Here is a 23250-nt window from a genome sequence, read left to right as displayed (position 1 = left end):
TACAAGATCAACGTTAAATCTAAAAAGCATCAAATGGTGAATAATGTAGCACTAACACGTAAACACAAATATTGTTATATAAGTGAAGTGGTGCAAAAGTCAAATATACATAAATAGCATGTGAAAAAGACTATATAAAAAAGTTCAACAAATAAGGAAATCTATTGAAAGAGGCCTGTGCGTCAACCACCAAATAATGATGAGTCAGAGGTGGAATAAGCTGGCACTGTCCAGTAAAGGGAACATCAAAAGGTGGTACATCTTCAACAAAGGAGAGAGGTATATATACTCTTACCGGAACAGGTGGACTCAAATGTCAACGACAGAGTCATACAGGCAAGGTGCCGGAATCCGCAAATACACGAAACTCCAAAGGGTCCAGGACCTCAGAAAATGCATCCAGGGATATTAAGGATGACCACCAAACGAAATTGCAATTGCCCCAGTTGAAGGCCTCTCTGGTCGAAACGCGTTGGGCTAGGCGTATTGCTCCCCACATTGCCCTGCTTTTTTTTATCTATGACCACAGTTTTTCATCTTCATCGCTGTATGGCGGTTTTCAGAAATAAAATCCTCATTGTTTGACCCACACCATATGGAAGCATTATTTCTTTACATACCATTCGGATGAGTTCTCCTGCTGTCCAGTCGGTCTTTTTACATCCAAGATCCAGTCTCGGTGCTCCTTCCATTGGAGGTTCGTTTGGTGGTCATCCATAATATCCCTGGATTCATCTTCCGAGGTCCTGGACCCTTTGGAGTTTTGTGTATTGCTGATTCCGGCACCTTGCCTGTATGACTTTGTCGTTGACATTTGAGTCCACCTGTTCCGGTAAGACTATATATACCTCTCTCCTTTGTTGAAGATGTACCACCTTTTGATCCCTATACCGGACAGTGCCAGCTTGATCCACGTCTGATTCATCATTATTTGGTGGTTGACGCACAGGCCTCTTTCAAAAGATTTCCTTATTTATTGTACTTTTTTATATAGTCTTTTTCACATGCTATTTGTGTATATTTGACTTTTGCACCGCTTCACTTATATAAACATATTTGTGTTTACTTGTTAGTGCTACATTATTCACCATTTGATTCTTTATATGTTTGTCACATTTTTATGTAGCTGCTTTTTCTTTGTTACTCGAGGTTAGCACAGTAACGCCCATATTGACACAAATCTAAAAAGCGGGCTGCAGTCCACAATGTTTATAACTGAAGGGTTCTGTGGCCATTTGGAATCCTCTTGATCTATGTAATGTTTATCTGCATCGGTGACCCAATGGACTTGAAAGGAAGTCTTTGCAAAGACTCAAAGAGCTGTGTTAGTAGGTTTAGAGTTTAACACAGTAAAGCATTCCTTTAAAATAGTTGTATACCCCCTACGTGGAAGTTGTACCTATAGGTAAGCCCATAATGAGGCTTAGCTATAGGTACTGTAAATATCTCCTAAACGTGAGCCGATGATGTCATCAGTGAATTCGCTGTGAAGAAACGGCCCTCCGAGCCGTTTCTTCACTAGCAAGTGCCGTGACTGATTGCTCCCGCGTGCATTCGCGGGAATGACGTCACTCAACTCTGGCCAGTCAGAGCCGGAGTCCGCGGCCCCGGAAGGAAGAGGATCGAAGATGGATGCGGGGACAGCACAGGCTTCGATTGCGGGTAAGTGGCACATAATGGGCTAGTATGCGATGCATACTAGCCCATTATGCTTTTACTTTGCAGGGGAAAAAAGAGGACGTAAAACCCATTAGTTTTCTTCCTCTTTAAGGGAGTTGTAAAGTCAGAAGGTTTTTTTTATCTTCGTGCATTCATTATATGAAGATAAAAAGCCTTCTGTGTGTAGCAGCCCCCACAGACCCCCTAATAAATACCTGAGCCCCATCTCTGTCCAGCGATGTCCTTGAGTCCCTTGGCCATCCTGGACTCGCCCTCCTGATTGGCTGAGACACAGCAGCGGTGCCATTGGCCCCAGTGGCTGTCAATCAAAGTCAGGCAATCAGGAGAGGGGGGGCAGGCTGAACTGCTATGTGTCTAAATGGACACACGGAGCTTCAACTAGACTCGGTTGCCCCCATAGCAAGCTGTTTGATGTGGGGGCACTCGCCAGGAGCAGCGAAGAGGGGCCCAAGAAGAGGATGATCCAGGCTGCCCTGTGCAAAACCACTGCACAGGGCAGGTAAGTATAACATGTTTGTTATTAAAAAAAAAACTTTTTATAATCACTTTAAACAGAAGGTGTTTTACATACCTCTGTCCATCACATATACCCAAAATAAGAGGATTCTATTTCATTTCAGGACAGTGCATAGAGCATTTTTTGACCCCCTGTGGCCAGGTGCTTACCCAGAACAGCTGGTGTGTAGCACAACTATATAGCCTAATATTATGGAGCTTTATTCCAAACTGCATACAGCTGTTTCAGGCTATTAAGCTATCATCCATGCAGTGTATGGAACCCATGGCTTCCTATGATTAGGGCTTGGAACTGAAGAAGGCAGTACTGTCTAGTAAGTAGAGCTGAAATATATAGGTTCCACAGTGTAAGGCAGTGCAGCATAAATTTTACACTGGACCTCTGGTTGAAAAAAATGTGTTTACCGAATGTGCTCTACATTCCACTGGCTTTGGGTCTCTGTAGTTAGCAGAGTGTAACAGAACTAAATGAAAGTTCTGTGGTGGAAAAGCTGGGAGTAGAGCCCAGATGTGTGATCTGTCAGTCACATGAACAGCTCTTCTCCAGTTATCAAGCTCTTTCTATTCATTTTCTGGAATACAGTTGTTTTTTGTTTTTGTTTTTTTCACCGGAGTAGAATTGCTATTTCAAAGTGTTTTCGTGAAAGTCTTTCGCACGTATTTAAAAAAAAAAAAAAAGCATATATATATATATATATATATATATATATATATATAATGTGTGTGTATATATAAATATATAATGTGTGTGTGTGTATATACTGTGTGTGTGTGTGTATATGTGTATATATATATATATATATATATATATATATATATATATAGTTTGTTAAAAAGGTTTGCAAAAGCCTAGTGCACTACCCAATACAAAAAAAAGTTTATTGGAACAAAGACATGCCAAAAGCATTCAAATTGCCCACAGGCAAAAAGTGTGTGTGTATGTGAGTACACCCCTCACATTTTTGTAAATATTTTATATCTTTTCATGTGACAACACTGAAGAAATGGCACTTTGATACAATGTAAAGTAGTGAGTGTACAGCTTATCCGCTTGCCGGCCGTCATATGACGGCTAGGTGGTGCGGCTCTTGTTCTGTGCGGGCGTTCTATGACGTCCGTCCATTTAAACAGGGCATGCATGTGATCGTGTGCGCGCAGCCCTGTACCTTCGGTGGCGGCGTGTCACAGAGACACCGCTCGCCACTGAGGGGGGTGAACAGCCATTGGGCATGGCTGTTTACCACGTGATCGGCCATGATGAAGTCACGGCCAATCACAGATGGTACCGCCCCACTTTGCACGTTGCATGCGCACGCGATCGTGTTGGTGGAGGCGTGTTCCCGGGAACACTGTTCGTCGAGACGGTGGTAACCCGAGTAACTATCTGCAGCCCTTGCCTCATAGAATATACGTTTGGGTGTTTGCTTTCCAAAATGAGGTCATTTTGTGGGTAATTCCACTGTCCTGGTGCTCAAGGACTTTCAAAAGTATGATGGGTAGGAATGAAATGAGATGTGTAATTTATGCTCCTAGTAAAAGTCTCCCATGTGTTATCGCCATACTCGGGAGGAGTAGCAGAATGTATTTTGGGGTGTAATCTTTGCTATATACATACTATGTGTTAGAAATATCTTATAAATTGACAACTTTGTGTAAAAAAAAAAAATCAGTTTCTTATCGTACATCACGGGACACAGAGCCATAGTAGTTACTATGTGGGGTTATAGGCCACCTTCAGGTGATGGACACTGGCACGCCGTAAGACAAAAAGTGCACTCCCTATATAACCCCTCCCACTACTGGGAGTACCTCAGTTTTTTCGCCAGTGTCTAAGGTGTTGGTCACGAGTAAAGATGTGCTGTGCTGAGCTCCACTGGAGCAATCCTTGCCGGGGCTAGCCATGCAACTGGATCCATTCAAAGTGTCTTTTTGGCCGAATTGAATGGTACCCGGGCCTTGTATCCAAAGAAACGAGGTCCTGCCTGTAACGCTTCTCTTTTTAGAGAGCTGGACCCCGGAATCCAGTACATTTTGGTAGTAAGGCCATAAAGTTTTTACTGGCGGTGGTGCTATTACAGGTCCAGGATTGTGATCGAGGATCCCCAGCTCCTGAAGGTTTACCGGAACCCACCGTGAAGGGTGAAGATTGGGTCTGTTGGTTTACCACAGAAAACCCTGCGGCGGGAAAATTAAGTGGAGTTTTCTAAGAAATTTAAAAAGAAATTTTCTTATGATTGTCTCCTTTAAATGTAGTAAGTATTGTCATGTCTATGTGTCACCACTGGGGGCTGTATTGAGCACTTACCGTCTCATGTGTCTCAGAAAGCCCACGTTGTGTCTAGGAAGCAGCAGTTTCTTCTTCCTTCGGGCAAGCAACAGACCTCCGGTAAGTCTAGGGGGGTTCCCTCTCCCCACCAGATGCCCCCCTGTGTGCATTTTTCTTCCCCTCTTCTTGTTGGTACAGTCTCTCACTGAATTGGTCCACTCCACTTTTTTACTGCCAATAACGCAGTCAGTTGATGAGCCCACTTCTGGTTTGGGTTCACTAAAGCCTCCCCAATGTGTTCATTCTTTTCCTATCCATTGATGGCTAAGGAAGCTAATGTATTCTGAGTGGGAGCACCCATATAAACAGTTTTTTCCTCCGAAAAAGTTTTCAATACTTTATCTTATGGAGGAAGAGTTTTATAAGAAATGGGTAATTCCAGCAATTGATGCTGCTATATCCTCTGTAAATAAAGACCTGAGTTCAGTAGAAAATGCTCATATGCTAAAGGGTCCAACGGATAAGAAGTTGGAGTTCCTTTTTAAAAACTATATTTCACTCGCAGGTTCAGTTCAACCTGCGCTGGCAGCGATCGGAGTATCTCAGTCCTTAAAGGACCAGTTTATAGAGGTACACAGTTATTCCTGATCAACAGGCCCAGGAGTTGGCAGGGATATCAGAAGCGTTGTGTTTTACAGTAGACGCTATGAAAGATTCTATTCTCCAGGCCTCACGGCTCATGCCAAGGCTGGTACATGTGCGTAGAATCCTATGGTTGAAAAATTGGTCAGCTGAAGTGCCATGCAAAAAGCTCTTGACCAGTTTCCCTTTTCATGGTGAACGGTTGTTTGTAGACGTTCTGGATAAGTATATCCAAAGAATTTAAAATGGGAAAAGTTCCCTTTTACCGTTTAAGAAGAAGTTTAAGCATTTTTCTTTTAAACGTGCTTCTTCTCCAGTGCCAGGGGCATCAGCCTCCAGGCAGTCACGACGGCCTCCACTGTTAGATTCAAGAGGTAAACTTCTGGGTCAGTCCCAGGGCCAAAAAAGGACCTGGGGGAGGAAACCTACATAAGACCAATTTTCAAAGGTCTGGCAGGAACAATGTCAAGACAGATGGGTGGCTTCCTCAATTTCTCTAGGTTACAAACTAGAGTTCCGAGAGTTCCCGTTTCCTCTTTTTGTCAGATCAAACGTTCTCAGAGATCCAGTGAAAAAGAAGTCTCTCTCTTTCTAGCTTTGGATCATCTCTTGTCTCAAAGAGTGATATCGGTGGTCCCATTGAAAGAGCAAGGTTTCGGGTTTTATTCAGACCTGTTCCGGGTCCAAAACCAAACGAGGATGTCAGACCCATTTTAGATCTCAAGAATCACAAGAAAACCCGCAAACAGTTTGCTGAAGACAAGCAGACTAAGGACATGGATTACTGGAACCATGAACAGTGGTCTGATGAGACCTAGATAAACTTATTTGCTTTAGGTGGTGTCAAGTGTGGGTGGCGGCAGCCAGGTGAGGAGTACAAAGACAAGTGTGTCTTGCCTACAGTCAAGTATGGTGGTGGGAGTGTCAGTATCTGGGGCTGCATGAGTGCTGCCTGCACTGGGGAGCTACAGTTCATTGAGGGAACCTTGAATGGCAACATGTACTGTGACATACTGAAGCAGAGCATGATCCCCTCCCTTTGGAGACTGGGCCACAAGGCAGTATTCCAACATGATAACCACACCAAACACAAATCCAAGACGACCACTACCTTGCTAAGGAAGCTTAGGGTAAAGGTGATGGACTGGCCAAGCATGTCTCCAGACCTAAACCCTATTGAGCATTTGTGGGGCATCCTCAAATGTAAGGTGAAGGAGCGCAAGGTCTTTAACATCCACCAGCTCCATGATGTTGTCATGGAGGAGTGGAAGAGGACTCCAGTGGTAACCCATGAAGCTCTGGTGAACTCCATGCCCAAGATGGTTAAGGCAGTGCTGGAAAATAATGGTGGCCACACAAAATTTTGACACTTTGGGCCCAATTTGGACATTTTCACTTAGGGGTGTACTCACTTTTGTTGCCAGCGGTTTAGACATGAATGGCTGTGTGTTGAGTTATTTTGAGGGAACCGCTAATTTAAACTATTATACAAGCTGTACACTCACTACTTTACATTGTAGCCAAGTGTAATTTCTTCAGTGTTGTCACATTAAAAGATATAATTAAATATGTACAAAAATGTGAGGGGTGTATTCACTTTTGTGAGATACTGTGTGTGTGTGTGTGTGTGTGTGTGTGTATATGTGTATATATATATATATTATAAAATTTATAACGTGTGTGTATGTATTAAAAATATATATATTTTCTAAAGTTGGGGTTCAGGATGGTGCAGTGATCCTGAGAAACTACAGTTTGAGCGATAGCTATATGGCAACCCATGCAGAGAATGTCTCTGATCCTTCATGTTGGGAATTAGGCATAGAGCACAAAAAATACCCCTATCCTCCATGTTCAAAGTCAGGCATGGGGCTTAAAGGAGGAATGGGTATACGACTGAAATAAGTATCTTAGTCTCTTGTGGAATGCATTAAAGTATTGGGCTAAAAGGGGTCCTTTTGTCCTTCATATTGGGATTTAGACATGGGTCCAAAGTGGGTACACCTAGGCCTCTATATTGGGCTTCAAGCATAGAGCTAGAAGTACTCCTGGTCCTCCTCCATGTTCAAATTCAGGCTTATGGCTAGAAGGAGTCCCCTGGCTCTCCGTATTAGAATTCAGGAATGGGGTTGATAAGGATACCCTTGCCCTGCACGCTGGGGGTTAGTTATGGGACCAACCACCAAACCCATTCCATACTGAAAATTATTTTTTTTGCAAAGATGTGGTTTTGAACTCTATAAACTGTACAGATAAACAGATTAGCAATGTGCACCCCTAATAAATCTGCTGCTAGTCCTGATCATAATAAATTCATATTTTTATCAGGCTATAAAAATACACATAACAGGTGTGTATTCTTACTTGCTGAATATGTTTTTGTGGTATTGTTTTCTTCTTTTCTCATTGCCAGTTTTCCTGTAATTTACAAGTATGGAATTGTATGCAGTATATTCTGGACGAGATGACAGGCATTCAAGAGCAAACTATTGAGTTGCGAAAACAGCTGACATCCGCATAGAGTTGTCATTCTTCTAACAGCTAACATAGATTCCTAAACGTGTTTACATAGGACTGTATACATATACCACCTGGACAAATATTAAATGTCCTGAAGGCCTTTACATGCCTATGGTTTGGTTTAGTGCACCATCATAGAAATTTCAGCCAGGCATCCTCATGGGAAAAATAATTTTATTACTGTCAGTAAATCTTGGTGTAACGCCATGTATGTATATAAACTGCTGTAAATGTAAATGTGTTTTATTAGGATTTTATGTGATAGACCAACACAAAGTGACACATAGTTGTGAAGTGGAAGGATAAATGGTTTTCCAATTTTTTTACAAATAAATATCTGGAAAGTGTGGCGTGCATTTGTATTCAACCCCCCGAGTAAATACTTTGTAGATCTACCTTTCACTGCAATTACAGCTGCAAGTCTTTTTGTATATGTCTCTACCATCTTTGCACATCTAGAGAGTTACTTTTTTGTCGCTCAAGCTCCGTCAGATTGGATGAACATCATTGAACAGCAATTTTCAAGTCTTGCCACAAAAGCTCAATTGGATTTTGGTCTGGACTTTGACTGGGCCATTCTAACTCATGAATATGCTGTGATCTAAACCATTTCTTTGTAGCTCTGGCTGTATGTTTAGGGTTTTTATCCTGCTGGAACGTGAACCTCCGCCCCAGTCTCAATACTCTATCAGGTTTTCTCCATCCATCTTCCCATCAACTCTGACCAGGTTCCCTGTCCCTTCTGCAGAAAAGCATCCCCACAACATGATGGTGCCACCACCGTGTTTTACGGTGGGGATGATGTGCTGTGTTAGTTTTTCGCCACACATAGCGTTTTGCTTTTAGGCCAACAAGTTCAATTTTGGTCTTATCTGACCAGAGCACCTTCTTCCACATGTTTGGTGTGTTTCATCGTTTCATCGTCCCCCCCCCCATCACAAACAGGACTTCTTTTGGCTTTCGTTCAACAATGGCATTCTTCTTGCCCCTCTTCCATAAAGGCCAGATTTGTGGAGTGCACGACTAATAGTTGTCCTGTGGACAGATTCTCCCACCTGAGCTGTGGCTCCTCTGCAGCTCCTCCAGCGTTACTATGGGCCTCCTGGCAACTTTTCTGATTAATGCACTCCTTGCCCGGCCTGTTGGTTTAGGTGGACGTGTCTTGGTAGGTTTGCAGTTGTGCCATACTCTTTCTATTTTCAGATGATGGATTGAACAGTGCTCCGTGAGATGTTCAAAGCTTGGGATATTTCTTTTATAACCTAACACTGCTTCAGACTTCTCCACAATTTTATCCCTGACCTGTCTGGCGTGTTTCTTGGCCTTCATGATGCAATTTGTTCACTAAGGTTCTCTAACAAACCTCTGAGGGCTTCACAGAACAGCTGTATTTATACTGAGATTAAATTACAGACAGGTGGTCTCTATTTACTAATAAGGTGACTTCTGAAGGCAATTGGTTCCACTAGATTTTAGTTAGGGGTATCAGAGTAAAGGGGGCTGAATACAAATGCACCCCTCACTTTTCAGATATTTATTTGTAACAAGTTTTGAAAACCATTTTTTCATTTTCCTTCCACTTCACAATTATGTGCCACTTTGTGTTGGTCTATCACATAAAATACATTTCTGTTTTTGGTTGTAACATGACAAAATGTGGAAAATTTCAAGGGGTATGAAAATTTTTTTAAGGCACTGTGTGTGTCTACTATTTTACCTGTGAAAATATTTATGTGTAGCCTTCCTGGTGATCTATTTATCCCCTTCAGACAGCATATCTAAGTCCTAGAGCTCCATTGTTGCTAAACAGTACCTCTCCTTTTAGGATACCCCCCAAGCTGCTGTATGGACAGTAATTGGGCAACAGCACATTTAGGCCCCAATCTCACCTAGTATAATGGAAATGTGCAGTGGTGTTGCTTGTTTTGCGCAACACGCATAGGAGAGCCCATTCATTGGGGTGGGCTGCCTTACATTTGACAAACATGGCAAAGAAGTTATTGCACCTTTTTCAGGTGTAGAGCTTTGCACAGTTTTTTCTAAATGCTCATACGCTGGCCGCGTTTGGGATGCCATTAAAAGAATGACAATTCAAGCGCAACTTGCTTTTTTTGCATGTTCCCAGAATGTGCGCAGAAACATGCATTTCCAGAACGCACAGATTTAAATGCAGCCAAATCATCCCTGTGACTTCCATTTCTGTGATTGTTAGACTGACAATACTGGACAATTCAGCAGGGCATTATTTGTGCTAATGGTGCCACTTCCTGTGTTCTGGTGAGCTGGGAATTCCAATACTTTCAGTAAATATTTTTTCTCTTTTTAAACATGCATCTGATGAATTTATGTAAATGCCTGACTTTTATAGTAGGTCTTCTTCCTTTTTTTTTTTTTTTTTTTTCAGTAATATCGGCCAAGGTACCAAATGGAATCAAATAGTTGTGGAAAGTACCCAGTGGGGTACCCACAATGGATATTAAGTCTACACACCCCTGTTAAAATGTCAGGTTTCTGTGATGTAAAAAAAAAAAATAGACAAAGATAAATCATTTTATAAACTTTTTTCACCTTCTTAATGTGACCTATAAACTGTACAACTGAAATCTTTAGGGTGGAGGAAAGTAAAAATAAAAAAACTAAAATAATATGGTTGCATAAGTGTGTACACCCTTTCACACTGCCAACGCGGGGGCGTTGGTGGAAAAGAGCCACTAGATTTAGCTGTGCTTTTCGGGCGCTAGCAGGGTGCTCTTAACCCCCGCTAGCTGCCGAATAAAGGATTGAAAGCGCCCGCAAAGCACCGTGGCGGCACTACCCATTGATTTCAAGGGACAGGGGTTCTTTAGGAGTGGTGTATATACCGCTCTTAAAGCGTCTCAAAGAAGCTGCTTGCAGGCTTTTTTTTGAAGTCCTGCCAGCGCGGAGCCCCAGTGTGAAAGCACTCGGCTTTCACACTGGAATTGTAGATGAGGCTTTTTTCAGGCGCTTTACAAGGCACTATTTTTAGCACTAAAGCGCCTGAAAGAAGCCTCCAGTGTGAAAGGGGTCTGATACTTTGTTGAAGCACCTTTTTGATTTTATTACAGCACTGTCTTTTTGGGTATGAGTCTATCAGCAATATTTGTCCACTGTTCCTTGCAAAAACACCCCAAATCTGTCAGATTGCGAATGCATTTCCTGTGCACAGCCCTCTTCAGATCACCCCACAGATTTTCAATCGGATTCAGGTCTGGGCTCTGGCTGGGCCATTCCAAAACTTTAATCATCTGGTGAAGCCATTCCTTTGTTGATTTTTGGATGTATGCTTTGGGTCGTTGTCATGTTGAAAGATTAAATTTCTCTTCATGTTCAGCTTTCTAAAATAAGCATGAAGGTTTCGTGCCAATATTAAATAGTACTGTTCATAACTCACTCTACCTTGACTATGGCCCCTGTTCCAGCTGAAGAAAAACAGCCCCAAAACATGATGCTGCCACCACCATGTTCACGGTGGGTATGGTGTTCTTTTGATGATGTGCATTGTTGTTTTAGCGCCAAACATATCTTTTGGAATTAGTGCCAAAAAGTTCAACCTTGGTTTCATCAGACCATAATACTTTTTCCTACATGCTTTTGGGAGACTTCAGATGTGTTTTTGCAAAATTTAGTCGGGCTTGGATGTTTTTCTTAAAAGGGTTCCCTCTTGCCACTCTACCCCATAGCCCAGACATATGAAGAATACGGGAGATCGTGGTCACATGTACCGCCAGTACTTGCCAGATATTCCTGCAGCTCCTTTAATGTTACTGTAGGCCTCTTGGCAGCCTCCCTGACCGGTTTTCTTCTCGTCTTTTCATCAATTTTGGGGGGACGTCCAGTTCTTGGTAATGTCACTCTTGTGCCATATTTTCTCCACTTGATGATGACTGTCTTCACTGTGTTCCATGGTATATCTAATGCCTTGGAAGTTCTTTTGTACCCTTCTCCTGACTGATATCTTTTAACAATGAGATCCCTCTGATGCCTTGGAAGCTGTCTGCGGACCATGGGTTTTGCTGTAGGATGCGACTAAGAAAATATCAGGAAAGGCCTACTAGAACAGCTGAACTTTATTTGGGGTTAATCAGAGGCACTTTAAAAGATGGCAGGTGTGTACTGACTCCTATTTAACATGAGTTTGAATGTGATTGCTTAATTCTGAACACAGCTACATCCCAAGTTATAAGAGGGTGTGCACACTTATGCAACCACATTATTTTTTTTTTTTTCATCTTTTATCTCATTGTTTTACATCACCGAAACCTGACATTTTTACAGGGGTGTGTAGACTTTTTATATCCATTGTATATTATGGAAGCTTTAATAGCAATTAGAAACCAATTACATTGCCAAAATACAAGAATGTGCCTCATAGCACTTATGAGAAAACAGTAAGGGTAAAGTTTACATAATGTCAAAATCTTTTGCATTATTGTCTTTTCTGATTATGAGCTGTACTGAGGCAGTAATGAATGTTGTTGGACCATTGTTAGCAGCAGCAAACGGCAGCTTTTTTCTAAGGTGTCAAATATTTTATATGTATTTTGCAGATGCAGTAAGTGCCTTTTGACCCTGCCAGAAATCCAGTGCACTTGTAACTTGTGTGCTAAACGGAAATCTCCTACAATGTTATCAGCTTTTCTGTGAACTATAGAACATCATCTCCATGTTATAGAGATGAGAGGGGGCGAAGATTATAGCCCAAGCAGAAGGGCAGCCAAGGGTGACAGTGCTGTACTTTAATAGATGCAGTGAATGAGTACTATTACCCTATAGGACAGGGCATGTGTTACTGATTGGATCAACGGTTGGAGGGAAAAAAAGAGAAGCCTAAAAAAGAAAACAAATGCAGACCACATCCAAGGAGTGTTGGACTTCAGTATAATTAATTGTTTTCTTATGTATCGTACTTCCTTTCCTTCCAGGTAATGGAAAGCGAGGAGTTCATGCTTCTCCCTGCCAATCAGCTGATTGATATCATTTCCAGTGATGAGCTGAATGTGCGCAGTGAAGAACAAGTATTTAATGCAGTCATGGCATGGGTGAAATACAGCATCCAAGAACGGAGGCCGCAGTTGCCACAGGTATGCTTTATACAGAAAAATTTTGTGTCCTGATGACTGATAATCTACTGATATCTTAAAAAAAAAAAATAAATATATATATATATATATATATATATATATATATATATATATATATATATATATATATACTTTAGGATAATGTAGTAGCTTACGCAAATGCCTTTTTAGCAATCAAAAGTTGAAACATTCTGAGATTCAGTAAATATTTGCTTTCTTCTAGTTCTTACCTTTTAACTCCCACAGAGAAAATGAGGAGTAATTTTTATTGCTGATGTTTACACAAAATGCATGTCCTTAACACCATTCACCTTACACTTCTGCAGTTCCAGATAGAAAAAACACTACAGTAGTGATCAAAACCTCATGTGTACAAGACATGTTTTCTATATTTTGTCAGAAACAAATGTCAGAATTAGGAATAAATGGATATTTAAAAAAAAAATTGCATAAATACTGGAGCAAGCATGTTACCTTTCTTTTCTGCCAAGTGCGGAAATAATTGAAATAATTAACAATCTCACTAGATAAATTACAAATACTGCAGCTGCTGACTTTTAATTGGACACTTACCTGTCCCAGGGTCCAGCGATGTGGGGGATCGAAGCCCCGCTCATCTCCCCCTCCGTTCGGCGGCGCCGGCATTGCAACTGTGGGCGCCGGGCTGTGGCTTCACAGCCAGGCACCCACTGCGCATGCGCGAGCAGCGCCGCGCGCCGTGATTGGCCGCTCAGTCATCTGGGACCCATTACAGGTGATTGACAAGAGGGAGGGAGCAGAGTTGAGCCCTTCCTGTGCCTAGGGGAAGTGATGTCACCCGCCCAGGCACTGAAAGAGGCAGACTACGTGGGACCCCCTAGCAACAGGCATTTAGAGGTGAGTAAAAAGAAAAAACATTTCCAAATGGGTTTTTTTATGCACATTCATGTATTTTTTTTTTGGGTGGAACACCACTTTAAAGAGGAGTTTCAATTTTTTAATTTTTTTTTCTTCTCCTTTTCTTTTACTGAGATGGCCACAGTAAAAATACTCACCCACACAAATGATCCAGTGTTGTCTTGCTGAAATCCCCTTCTCAGCAGCCATTGCTGGGTCCTACACCACCATGTTCATTTGCGACATCATTGGAAAGGCTGCGGCGGCTCTTCCAGGTTCTGGCGCAGCCTACCGATATACCACTAGGCTCACCCCCTCTTCCCCATTATTGAATGGGGTGATGTGGGAGACTCTGACGTCATTCGCTTAGGTGCAGCGTTAATTTTGTAGTTGAAAATATTTTCGTGGACTAAATTAACGCCATTTTAGTAGACTAAAATACTACTAAAACTATAACAATTCAGATGACTAAAATACGACTAAAACTAAAATGGCATTTTAGTCAAAAGACTATGATTGAATCTGAATCAAAATTTGACGTAAAAATTAACACTGGACTACCACATAAGAATAAGTAGGGGGCATCTAAGTTGCTGAAGCAAAAGAAATTAAGAAAAAGGCTTTTCTTTATTTTTTTCTTAATATTGGTAATATATTCAGGTAATATGTGCAGTGGCATTACAGCCAATAGAGGTGTTTGTGTTTGTTGTTTTTTTGTTTTTGTTTTTTATATATATTTTAAAGTTGCACTGTTTATCAAAAAGCAATATTTTTGTTTGTTTATGAAACTTGATTTTATTTATAAAGACGTTTTATATCACAACGGCTAAATCTGTGTCTGTAGTGCATGTTCAACCTTAATACCATAAATAACATGTTAGATTTTTATTCCAGGAGTATATAATGAGTTTGGCAATTCTAGAGAAATGCTTAAATAATGCATTACAATTTTAATTGAACCCATTAGATTTTAGTCGACTAAAATGTATAGGAGATTTTAGTCTACTAAAATACAACTTAAACTAAAATGGCATTTTAGTCAAAAGACTAAAACTAAATTGTAATTTGACATCAAAACTAACACTTCCAGCGGGTGGAAACTTTTAATAAAAAAAAAAAAAAAGGAAAAAAAAAAGAACCTGATAGTTGTGAAGCAGAGGGGTCAGGGGATACAAAAGAGCGAAGGGTGAAATGGGTGAAGGTCTACTTTAAGTACTAATAAGAAACTACTGTATATATTAGACCTGAAAGTATAGGTGAGATTTTGGCAAACTGAATTCAAAATCATTTACTGCTCGTCATTACATTGACACATTATACACGGTACTTTACTTTGGTTTATTATATGTCTAAAGAATGAACTTTTGTATCACTTTTTCTTAGGTTCTACAACATGTCAGATTGCCTCTGCTCAGTCCCAAATTTCTGGTAGGAACAGTGGGATCTGATCCACTCATTAAGAGCGATGAAGAATGCAGGTCTGTCACAGCAATTTTTCCTTTTGTTATCATTAGAGTTGGTAGACCTCTGCTTTAGACCCTTCTTGAACTCCCATAAATTAAAGGATGAGAAAAGAGAAAAAAAAAGAGAGGTTACAGATCGCTACTTAATAAGGCCACATCTCTAAGGTTTAAATGAGAAGAGAACTCCCCAAAACGGCTAGGTGGGACTTTTTAGGCTAAACGAGTGTACAGACACATGCTGAACAACAGTTAAACTCAAGTATTTTATGGGTTTCATAATGTATAAAAAAAGGGGTATGATAAAATGAAATGCATACAATATGTTACATGAAAGAGAATATTCATGAATGGACATACAGCTACAAAATTGTAGTGGATCACTGTGCAATGATGGAATAGGTGTGTAAACCTGACACCAACATGTTTCGGAGTTCTATACGCTCCTTCTTCAAGGTAGGTTTTTAACAACTTTAGTAAATTTCTTCTATAAAATAAAACGCATATTAGAGCATATTCACAGAGGTCATTCCGTGTACATGAAGCAGGAAAAAGACAGTAAGGAGACAAAAGGAAAACCGTTGAAGAGTTACTCACATTGCCTGAGAGTGAGCAGGCCAGTGAAGTAAAAACAGTGTTATAAGATCCACAGAAGTTGGTAGGGGAGCACAAAGCACCCCACCCAGGCTTGGTTTAAACCCACGGGAGGCTACACAGAGACAACCTGATATAGAGCACAAGGGGCAAAGCATAGAGAAGGTAGAGTCAGTGTATATGTGTATACATATATTTTCAAAAATATATATATATAAGGTAAATGGCAGCAAGGGCAAAGTAACTGCATGTTGCATAAACAAATGCATAAATAACCTCACAAAAGACAGGAAAAGGGAGGGTCCCAGACCACACAGACAGCCACTTATATTGGATAGTATTATATATCTAGTGCTGATGGGGGTTTGTTAAACCTAATAGTCCAACTGGTGATGCAGGGGGAGATGGTATGGTCCCAAACATATTTTAAAAGGAAGATAAGCAGGTATAATTGTATAAGAAATGTAGATAGTATCTTAAGGAGAGGGTGGCAAAATACAAAATCTAGCCCCCCAATCTCCTACTTAGAATCCTACATAGAATCTATGTGTAAGAACATGAGGAGTCAGCTTACATACCTATGTTAGAGGATCCTCCCTGCCTGGCACGACCTGTATATCAGAAGTCACCCTGGTTGCAGCATGAGAGGAAGTTATGTATATATGTGTGTGTATATATATATGTGTGTGTGTATATGTGTGTGTATGTATATATATACGCAAATGGATGAAAGGAGGGGAGGGAGCAGGCTCTAATGATTGGCCCCAGGTGCGCATCGCGCCTGTTGGCGCCAGAGCGGATGTCTCCCGGGAACAGAGCGCGTGGTGTCACCCTGCACCGCCCCAGGGCATGGGGCGCGTTGTGCGGAGTGAAGTCACACATTCAGAACCCGCTGACACGCCAAGCAATCCACGTAGATGGGCACCGCTGACTGCGCTTGGAAGAGCAGTGGCCAAGGTGGACCAAGATGGCACCCAGAGATTACGGGCACAGGAGGCGCCTACAACCCGGAAGGAGATGGCAACAAAAGAAGACCAGAGGGATACAGACAGTAATGACACAAGGGGACACTTCCCGAGTGTCAGAGAATACACAAATCCAACCGGCCAAGGTGTGCCAGGTACAGCGACCACCAGGAAAACAAACTAAGCCCAAGATGACCAATAAAGCATGATTGGATGTGTAATATAGAAGATAAAGTTTCAAATTAGTGAAATTAATGAAAAAATAAATGAAAAAAAAAATGAGTAGCAATAAAACCGTTTGTAAATGAAAAAGTACAATAAATTAAAAAAAAGAAAAAATGAAATAGAAAAAAATGAAAATGAAAATAAAGGATGAGGAACGCACTTCTTTCAATGTTTAGTGACCTTGGTAATAGGCGCTCACAGTGACTGTAGCAGATGGCGCCACGTAAATCACAGTAAAACGATGAGACTTCACCAGCACTCCCTTGCAAACCAATACAATCCTTTATTCGCACAATGTTATATTAATAAAATAAGCCAACATTTCAGGGCCACACAGGGTTCCTTAAGATGACATAGTGAACTCCTACATTTGTTGCTGGCAAAATCTTGTAATATCTAATATACTGGCTGCGGATTTGCTGACAAACTCTTAAATTGTATCCTTTGAAACAGGACTGTGGGGGAGTTGATGTTGGGGGTCTCCATTTGAAATGCAGATGCACCTTTTTTTGAGGAAAGAAAATACCCCTCTAAAGCTGGCCATAGATGGATTAAAATTCGGCCGGTTCAGCAGGGCCTGAAATAATTTTGATCCATGTGCGTCTGTCTCTGTTCGAAAAAAGTCGATTGTTAAATCTACTTCTGTCAAATGTGGATGCTAGAAATTGTCTCGATCAGGCTGCAGCTAATGGTCACTGTGTTCCACCTGTGTGGATGGAGAAATCAGTTTGTTTTTCATTCAGCCCACTGGATAATCAAAAAAAGAGTCATCTGTGGCCAGCTTAATGCTTCAAAGAAAGTGGTTACTTAGGTTGACCACACATCAATTTCTCCCTGTGTTCCATTTGCTGAAAGATTTTATACAGCTAGTACTGCTATTTAAATATACTGATTTTACTTGCATTTTTTTTAATCAAAGGGACTTGGTAGATGAAGCCAAGAACTATCTTCTTCTGCCTCAGGAACGTCCTCTAATGCAAGGGCCCAGGACAAGGCCTCGAAAACCCATTCGTTGTGGAGAAGTGCTCTTTGCAGGTACATTTTATATTGTCAAGATTTAAAGCAGCTTGTGATATTAGGTTGTGTGGTGTAACTAAATAGTTATTTTTTTTACTTCTTGTTTTCATGCTACAAAAATGCTAAATATATGCAAGTCATTGGGTTTATGCATGTTAAAAGTTAGGTTTTGTGCAGCAGACATTTCCATTCATGCACATTTGACCAAGTGGAATCGCTCATATCCAACTGTGATCCTGTACATTGAAATATGCAGACAAACTGCCAAGAGACTCAGAAGAGCCATTTCAATAAATGTTTCAGTAAAGAGCCCTTTCACACCGGACCGCGCATAGTGTCGGCGGTAAAACACCGCTACTTATAGCGGCGTTTTACCTTCGGATTAGCGGCGCATTTCGGCCGCTAGCGGTGCGCTTTTACCCCCGCTAGCGGACGAAAAAGGGTTAAAACCGCCCGCAATGCACCGCAATTGATTTCAATGGGGAGCAGCGGTGGAGGAGCGGTAAACACACCGCTCCTTCACCGCTCCAAAGAAGCTGCTGGCAGGACTTTTTTCCCGTCCTGCCTGCGCAGCGCTCCGGTGTGAAAGCCCTCGGGCATTCACACTGGAGACAATGCTGCAGCTGTTTGAGGGCAGATTGCAGGCGCTATTTTTAACGCTATAGTGCCTGCAAAACACCCTCGGTGTGAAAGGGGTCTCAATGTTTTCTCCAAATCTTCCATAAGTGAACATCTGATTGATGACTGCTTTTCTCTGTTCTGGTGGAACTCTTAACTAAATATAAACATTTTTTTTTTTTGAACACTGCAGTTTGCATTTAAAACAATGATTGCTAAATTCAGACATTCATTATGTGTTGGGTCAGGGCTAGAGTACTGACACTTTGTCAGTTGACTTTTAGAACTGGCGTTGTTAAAAGGGTTTTAAACTATATATACAGTGGGGACAGAACGTATTCAGACCCCCTTAAACTTTTCACTCTTTGTTATAGTGCAGCCATTTGCTAAAATCATTTGAGTTCATTTTTTTTTCCTCATTAATTTACACACAGCACCCCATATTGACAGAAAAACACAGAATTGTTGAAATTTTTGCAAATTTATTAAAAAAGAAAAACTGAAATATCACATGATCCTAAGTATTCAGACCCTTTGCTCAGTATTTAGTAGAAGCACCCTTTTGATCAACTACAGCCATGAGTCTTTTGGGGAAAGATGAAACAAGTTTTTTACACCTGGATTTGGGGATCCTCTGCCATTCCTCCTTGGGGATCCTCTGCCATTCCTCCTTAGGGATCCTCTGCCATTCCTCCTTGGGGATCCTCTGCCATTCCTCCTTGGGGATCCTCTGCCATTCCTCCTTGGGGATCCTCTGCCATTCCTCCTTGGGGATCCTCTGCCATTCCTCCTTGGGGATCCTCTGCCATTCCTCCTTGGGGATCCTCTGCCATTCCTCCTTGGGGATCCACTGCCATTCCTCCTTGGGGATACTCTCCAGTTCTGTTAGGTCGGATGGTAAACGTTGGTGGAATGCCATGTCTGTAACCTTGTCAGATCTGTGCCTTTCCACAATTCTGTCTCTGAGCTCTTCAGGCAGTTCCTTTGACCTCCTGATTCTCATTTGCTCTGACATGCACTGTGAGCTGTAAGGTCTTATATAGACAGGTGTGTGGCTTTCCTAATCAAGTCCAATCAGTATAATCAAACACAGCTGGACTCAAATGAAGGTATAGAACCATCTCAAGGATGATCAGAAGAAATGGACAGCGCCTGAGTTAAATACTGTATATGAGTGTCACAGCAAAGGGTCTGAATACTTAGGACCATGTCATGTTTCAGTTTTTCTTTTTTAATAAATCTGCAAAAATGTCAACAATTGTGTGTTTTTCTGTCAATATGGGGTGCTGTGTGTACATTAATGAGGAAAAAACGAACGAGCTTAAATGATTTTAGCAAATGGCTGATATATAACAAAGAGTATTCAGGGGGTCTGAATACTTTCCGCCCCCACTGTGTGTGTGTGTGTGTGTGTGTGTATATATGTATATATATATATATATGTATATTACATCCAGTGGAGTGACTAGCCTCAGGTGATACACAGAGATGAAACAAATCATCTTACATAAGTTGTACCTGTTTTATTTGCAGCAATTTCTTCTGTACATTATTCTAAAAACACACAAATGAAAGGATTATTTTTCTGCGCTGACCTCACACACACTGCAGAGCACAGAGCACAATGGGGTTGATTTACTAAAACTGTAAATTGTAAAATCTGGTGCAGCTGTGCATAGAAACCAATTAGTTACCAGGTTTTAGGCCTCATGCACACTGGACGTTGTAAAACCGCCAGTAGCATAAGCTGTAGAATGAGTTTTGCAGTAGCGTTTTTCAGCTTTTTTTTTTTTTTTTTTTTGCAAAACTATACTCCCACAAAAGCTTATGCCTCAAACGCTGATAAATGCCGAATAGACACATTTTTCAGCATTTTTCAGCTTTTATCCGAGTTAGAGCGTTTTTACAGCTGAAAACCCACTAGTTCTGGGTTTTTTTTCCAGCCAGAAAACGCCCCTGCCAAAAAAAAACGCTGATCACAGCCTATGTGTGCATGGACACAAAGGATAACATGCTGGGGCGTTTACTGGCTGCAGAAAAAAAATGCCTTAAAGCGGAGTTCCACCCTAAAGTGGAACTTCCGCTCATCGGATTCCTCCCCCACAATTGGCACCTTTCAGGGGGGAGGGGGGTGCAGATACCTGTCTAATACAGGTATCTGCACCCACTTCCAGGCTTAGATGGTCGCAGATACCTGCCCCCCCCACCCGTTGTGTTCTGGGAAACACACAGTTCCCAGAACACAAGGGGGACCAGTGAAGAGGCGCAGCGCGACTCGCGCATGCGCAGTAGGGAACCGGGCAGTGAAGCCGCAACACTTCACTTTCTGATTCCCTGACCGAGGATGGCGGTGGGGGAAGCCAAGAGACGAGCGATCGATAGGCTTCGGCTGCCGACATCGCTGGACCCTGGGACAGGTAAGTGTCCATTTATTAAAAGTCAGCAGCTGCAGTATTTGTAGCTGCTGACTTTTAATATTTTTTTTAAGGTGGAGCTCCTCTTTAAGCCAAAAACAGCAGCTGTAAAAATGTCCAGTGTGCATGAGGCCTTCTTGTCATGCTGAAATTAGAAGCTCATTGGCTACCATGCAGCTCTCAAACTCAGCTTCTGAACCCATATTTTTGCGTTTCTCTAAACTCACCTGCCTAGAAACGACTGTAAATGACCCTGTGTAAGATAACCTAGAGGAGAGTTCAGGAGCAGTTTAAAAAAATGCCCAACTGCTCCTAAACGTCCGTTTACCAGCAGCAGTGTACATGAGGCCTTAAAGTTTTGGCAGGTTCAGTAAATCTATTTTTTTCAACAATTTTTTGAAATTTCCAGGTTGCCTGAATATGCAAATCTATCTGTGCAGTTCATAAATCCTTATTGCTTGGGTTCATCAACTGCATTATTCTCTCCCAAGGACAAATCTGCATGCACATATCTAAACCAAAAATTTACAAATTGCTGAAGAAATGAGCCACCAGTTTTTCTGGATTCATATTAGTCTCTAATGCTACATGACTGACACAGTGCTGCAGTGGGTATAATGCAATCCTTATTCCATACAGAAAGCGTATATTTACCATGCTGGAACAAGTTGGTTAATGAGATTTTTACTTCCAGTGGGAGGTTGGTGCAGCGGAGATGCCATTTCCAGTGTTGAACGCTATGATCCTCAGACCAATGAGTGGAGAATGGTGGCTTCCATGAGTAAACGGCGATGTGGGGTCGGTGTCAGTGTTCTGGATGACCTTCTTTATGCTGTAGGTGGTCATGATGGATCTTCATACCTCAACAGTGTTGAAAGGTGAGAGATAAGGGCATATGCTGTACTTTTTGTTTTATTCTCTTGTGAATGACTTCCTTAAGATGTTTTGCTCTGTGTAAAAAATTGTTGATTTACTATAGCATTAATCTCCTCTATGGCACTTTGAAAAGTGAGGACATGCGTGGATATATGGTAAAACCGTAACATATGGGGGGCGTGGCCTGACCTGACTGGAAGATGGCAGCTTAATTTCAGAACTCCCGCCGCTGCAGACTGCTTCAGCTCTCATACGGAGGTAAAGACACCCCGGACTACTGCCTGGACATGGGGACCGCTTCCCGTACCTCATCAGCGTCACGATCCCGCTCCCCTCACGATTAAAGCGGGGATTCTAACCACCATATTCCGGAGATGTTCCGGTCCCAGAGAGGGAATATGGCGTCCTCCCGACACGGAGGAAGCCAGGCAGCATCTCAGTCACTGACTGACTCACCGCCCGCTCCCACACCGCAGGGCACTCCGGACATGGGGGAACACTGTGTCCCTCCCCACCAACACCTCAGCATACAGGACCTGAGGACCATAGCGGCGGACATTAAGGATACCTTGTCTGCCGCCATTTCCGAGCTCTGCCTCGATATGCACACGCTGAATGACAGGGTCCGTGAGGCAGAAAGAGTTTCTGCTCAACAGGGCACAGTCCTCAGAAGGGCTACCTTGAAGATAGACACACACACCCTTCAGCTCAGGGACCCCCAGCATCATATGGAGGACCTTGATAACATAGGCAGACGCCATAACTTGAGAATCTGCGGCCTCCCCGAATCAGTTGAAAATGAGCAGCTTTCCTCCGCAGTCACTGACCTGTTCAATAACCTACTTGACCGACCTGCTCAAACAAAGATAGAAATGGAATGGATCCACCGAGCACCCAGACCCAAGGGGAGGGATACTGATCCCCCCAGAGATGTCATATGCTGTATTGTGGATTTCAAAATCAAAGAAGATATACTGAGGAAGGCAAGAAATAGAACCCAACTTCTCTTTGACAGGGCTAACATACAAATATTTCAAGATCTTTCCGGCATAACGCTGCAGCACCGCAGGGATCTCAGACCTCTTCTTGATACCCTCCATGCTAATGGAATACACTATAAATGGAAGTTCCCCTTTTGCTTATCAGCCACCTCACAAGGCCGTACTGCGCTACTGAAAGTGCCAGAGGACTTACAACGTTTCTGCGATACCCTGGGCATCCCACTCGTGGATGTCCCACAATGGTATGCTGAATTCCGCTGTGCAGTCACGAGGAAGGATGTGCGCCAAGAAGAGCCCATGGAGGCACAGGCTACTCAATACCGCAGACGCAGATCCCCCTCGGGCCCCAGAATTTGCTCGGTATCCCACAGCATACGTCAGGATCCTAGCCCCGCTGATTCACCTAGACAGCGGCGAGCCCGACGTGACTATTGATACCTATTCAGGCACATATGCTTGTAACTGGATGCCGGCTCCA

The 23250-nt window shown here is 42.2% G+C and overlaps 1 protein-coding gene across 5 annotated transcripts in view; it reads left to right on the top strand.

Annotated features, from left to right (window-relative positions):
* KLHL20 (kelch like family member 20) overlaps window positions 1–23250 on the top strand; it is a 151634-nt gene that overhangs the window by 84161 nt on the left and 44223 nt on the right. For all 5 annotated transcript variants that reach the window (XM_073593211.1, XM_073593214.1, XM_073593213.1 and 2 more), the window contains 4 exons: window positions 12568–12726; window positions 14986–15080; window positions 17766–17881; window positions 21590–21773. In XM_073593211.1, the coding sequence (XP_073449312.1) occupies window positions 12568–12726; window positions 14986–15080; window positions 17766–17881; window positions 21590–21773 (554 nt within the window). The remainder of the gene's footprint in view (window positions 1–12567; window positions 12727–14985; window positions 15081–17765; window positions 17882–21589; window positions 21774–23250) is intronic.

The sequence above is a fragment of the Aquarana catesbeiana genome, linkage group LG07 (genome assembly GCF_042186555.1).
Source record: "Aquarana catesbeiana isolate 2022-GZ linkage group LG07, ASM4218655v1, whole genome shotgun sequence".
Classification (NCBI taxonomy): domain Eukaryota; kingdom Metazoa; phylum Chordata; class Amphibia; order Anura; family Ranidae; genus Aquarana; species Aquarana catesbeiana.
This window is presented reverse-complemented; position numbering and strand designations above follow the sequence as displayed.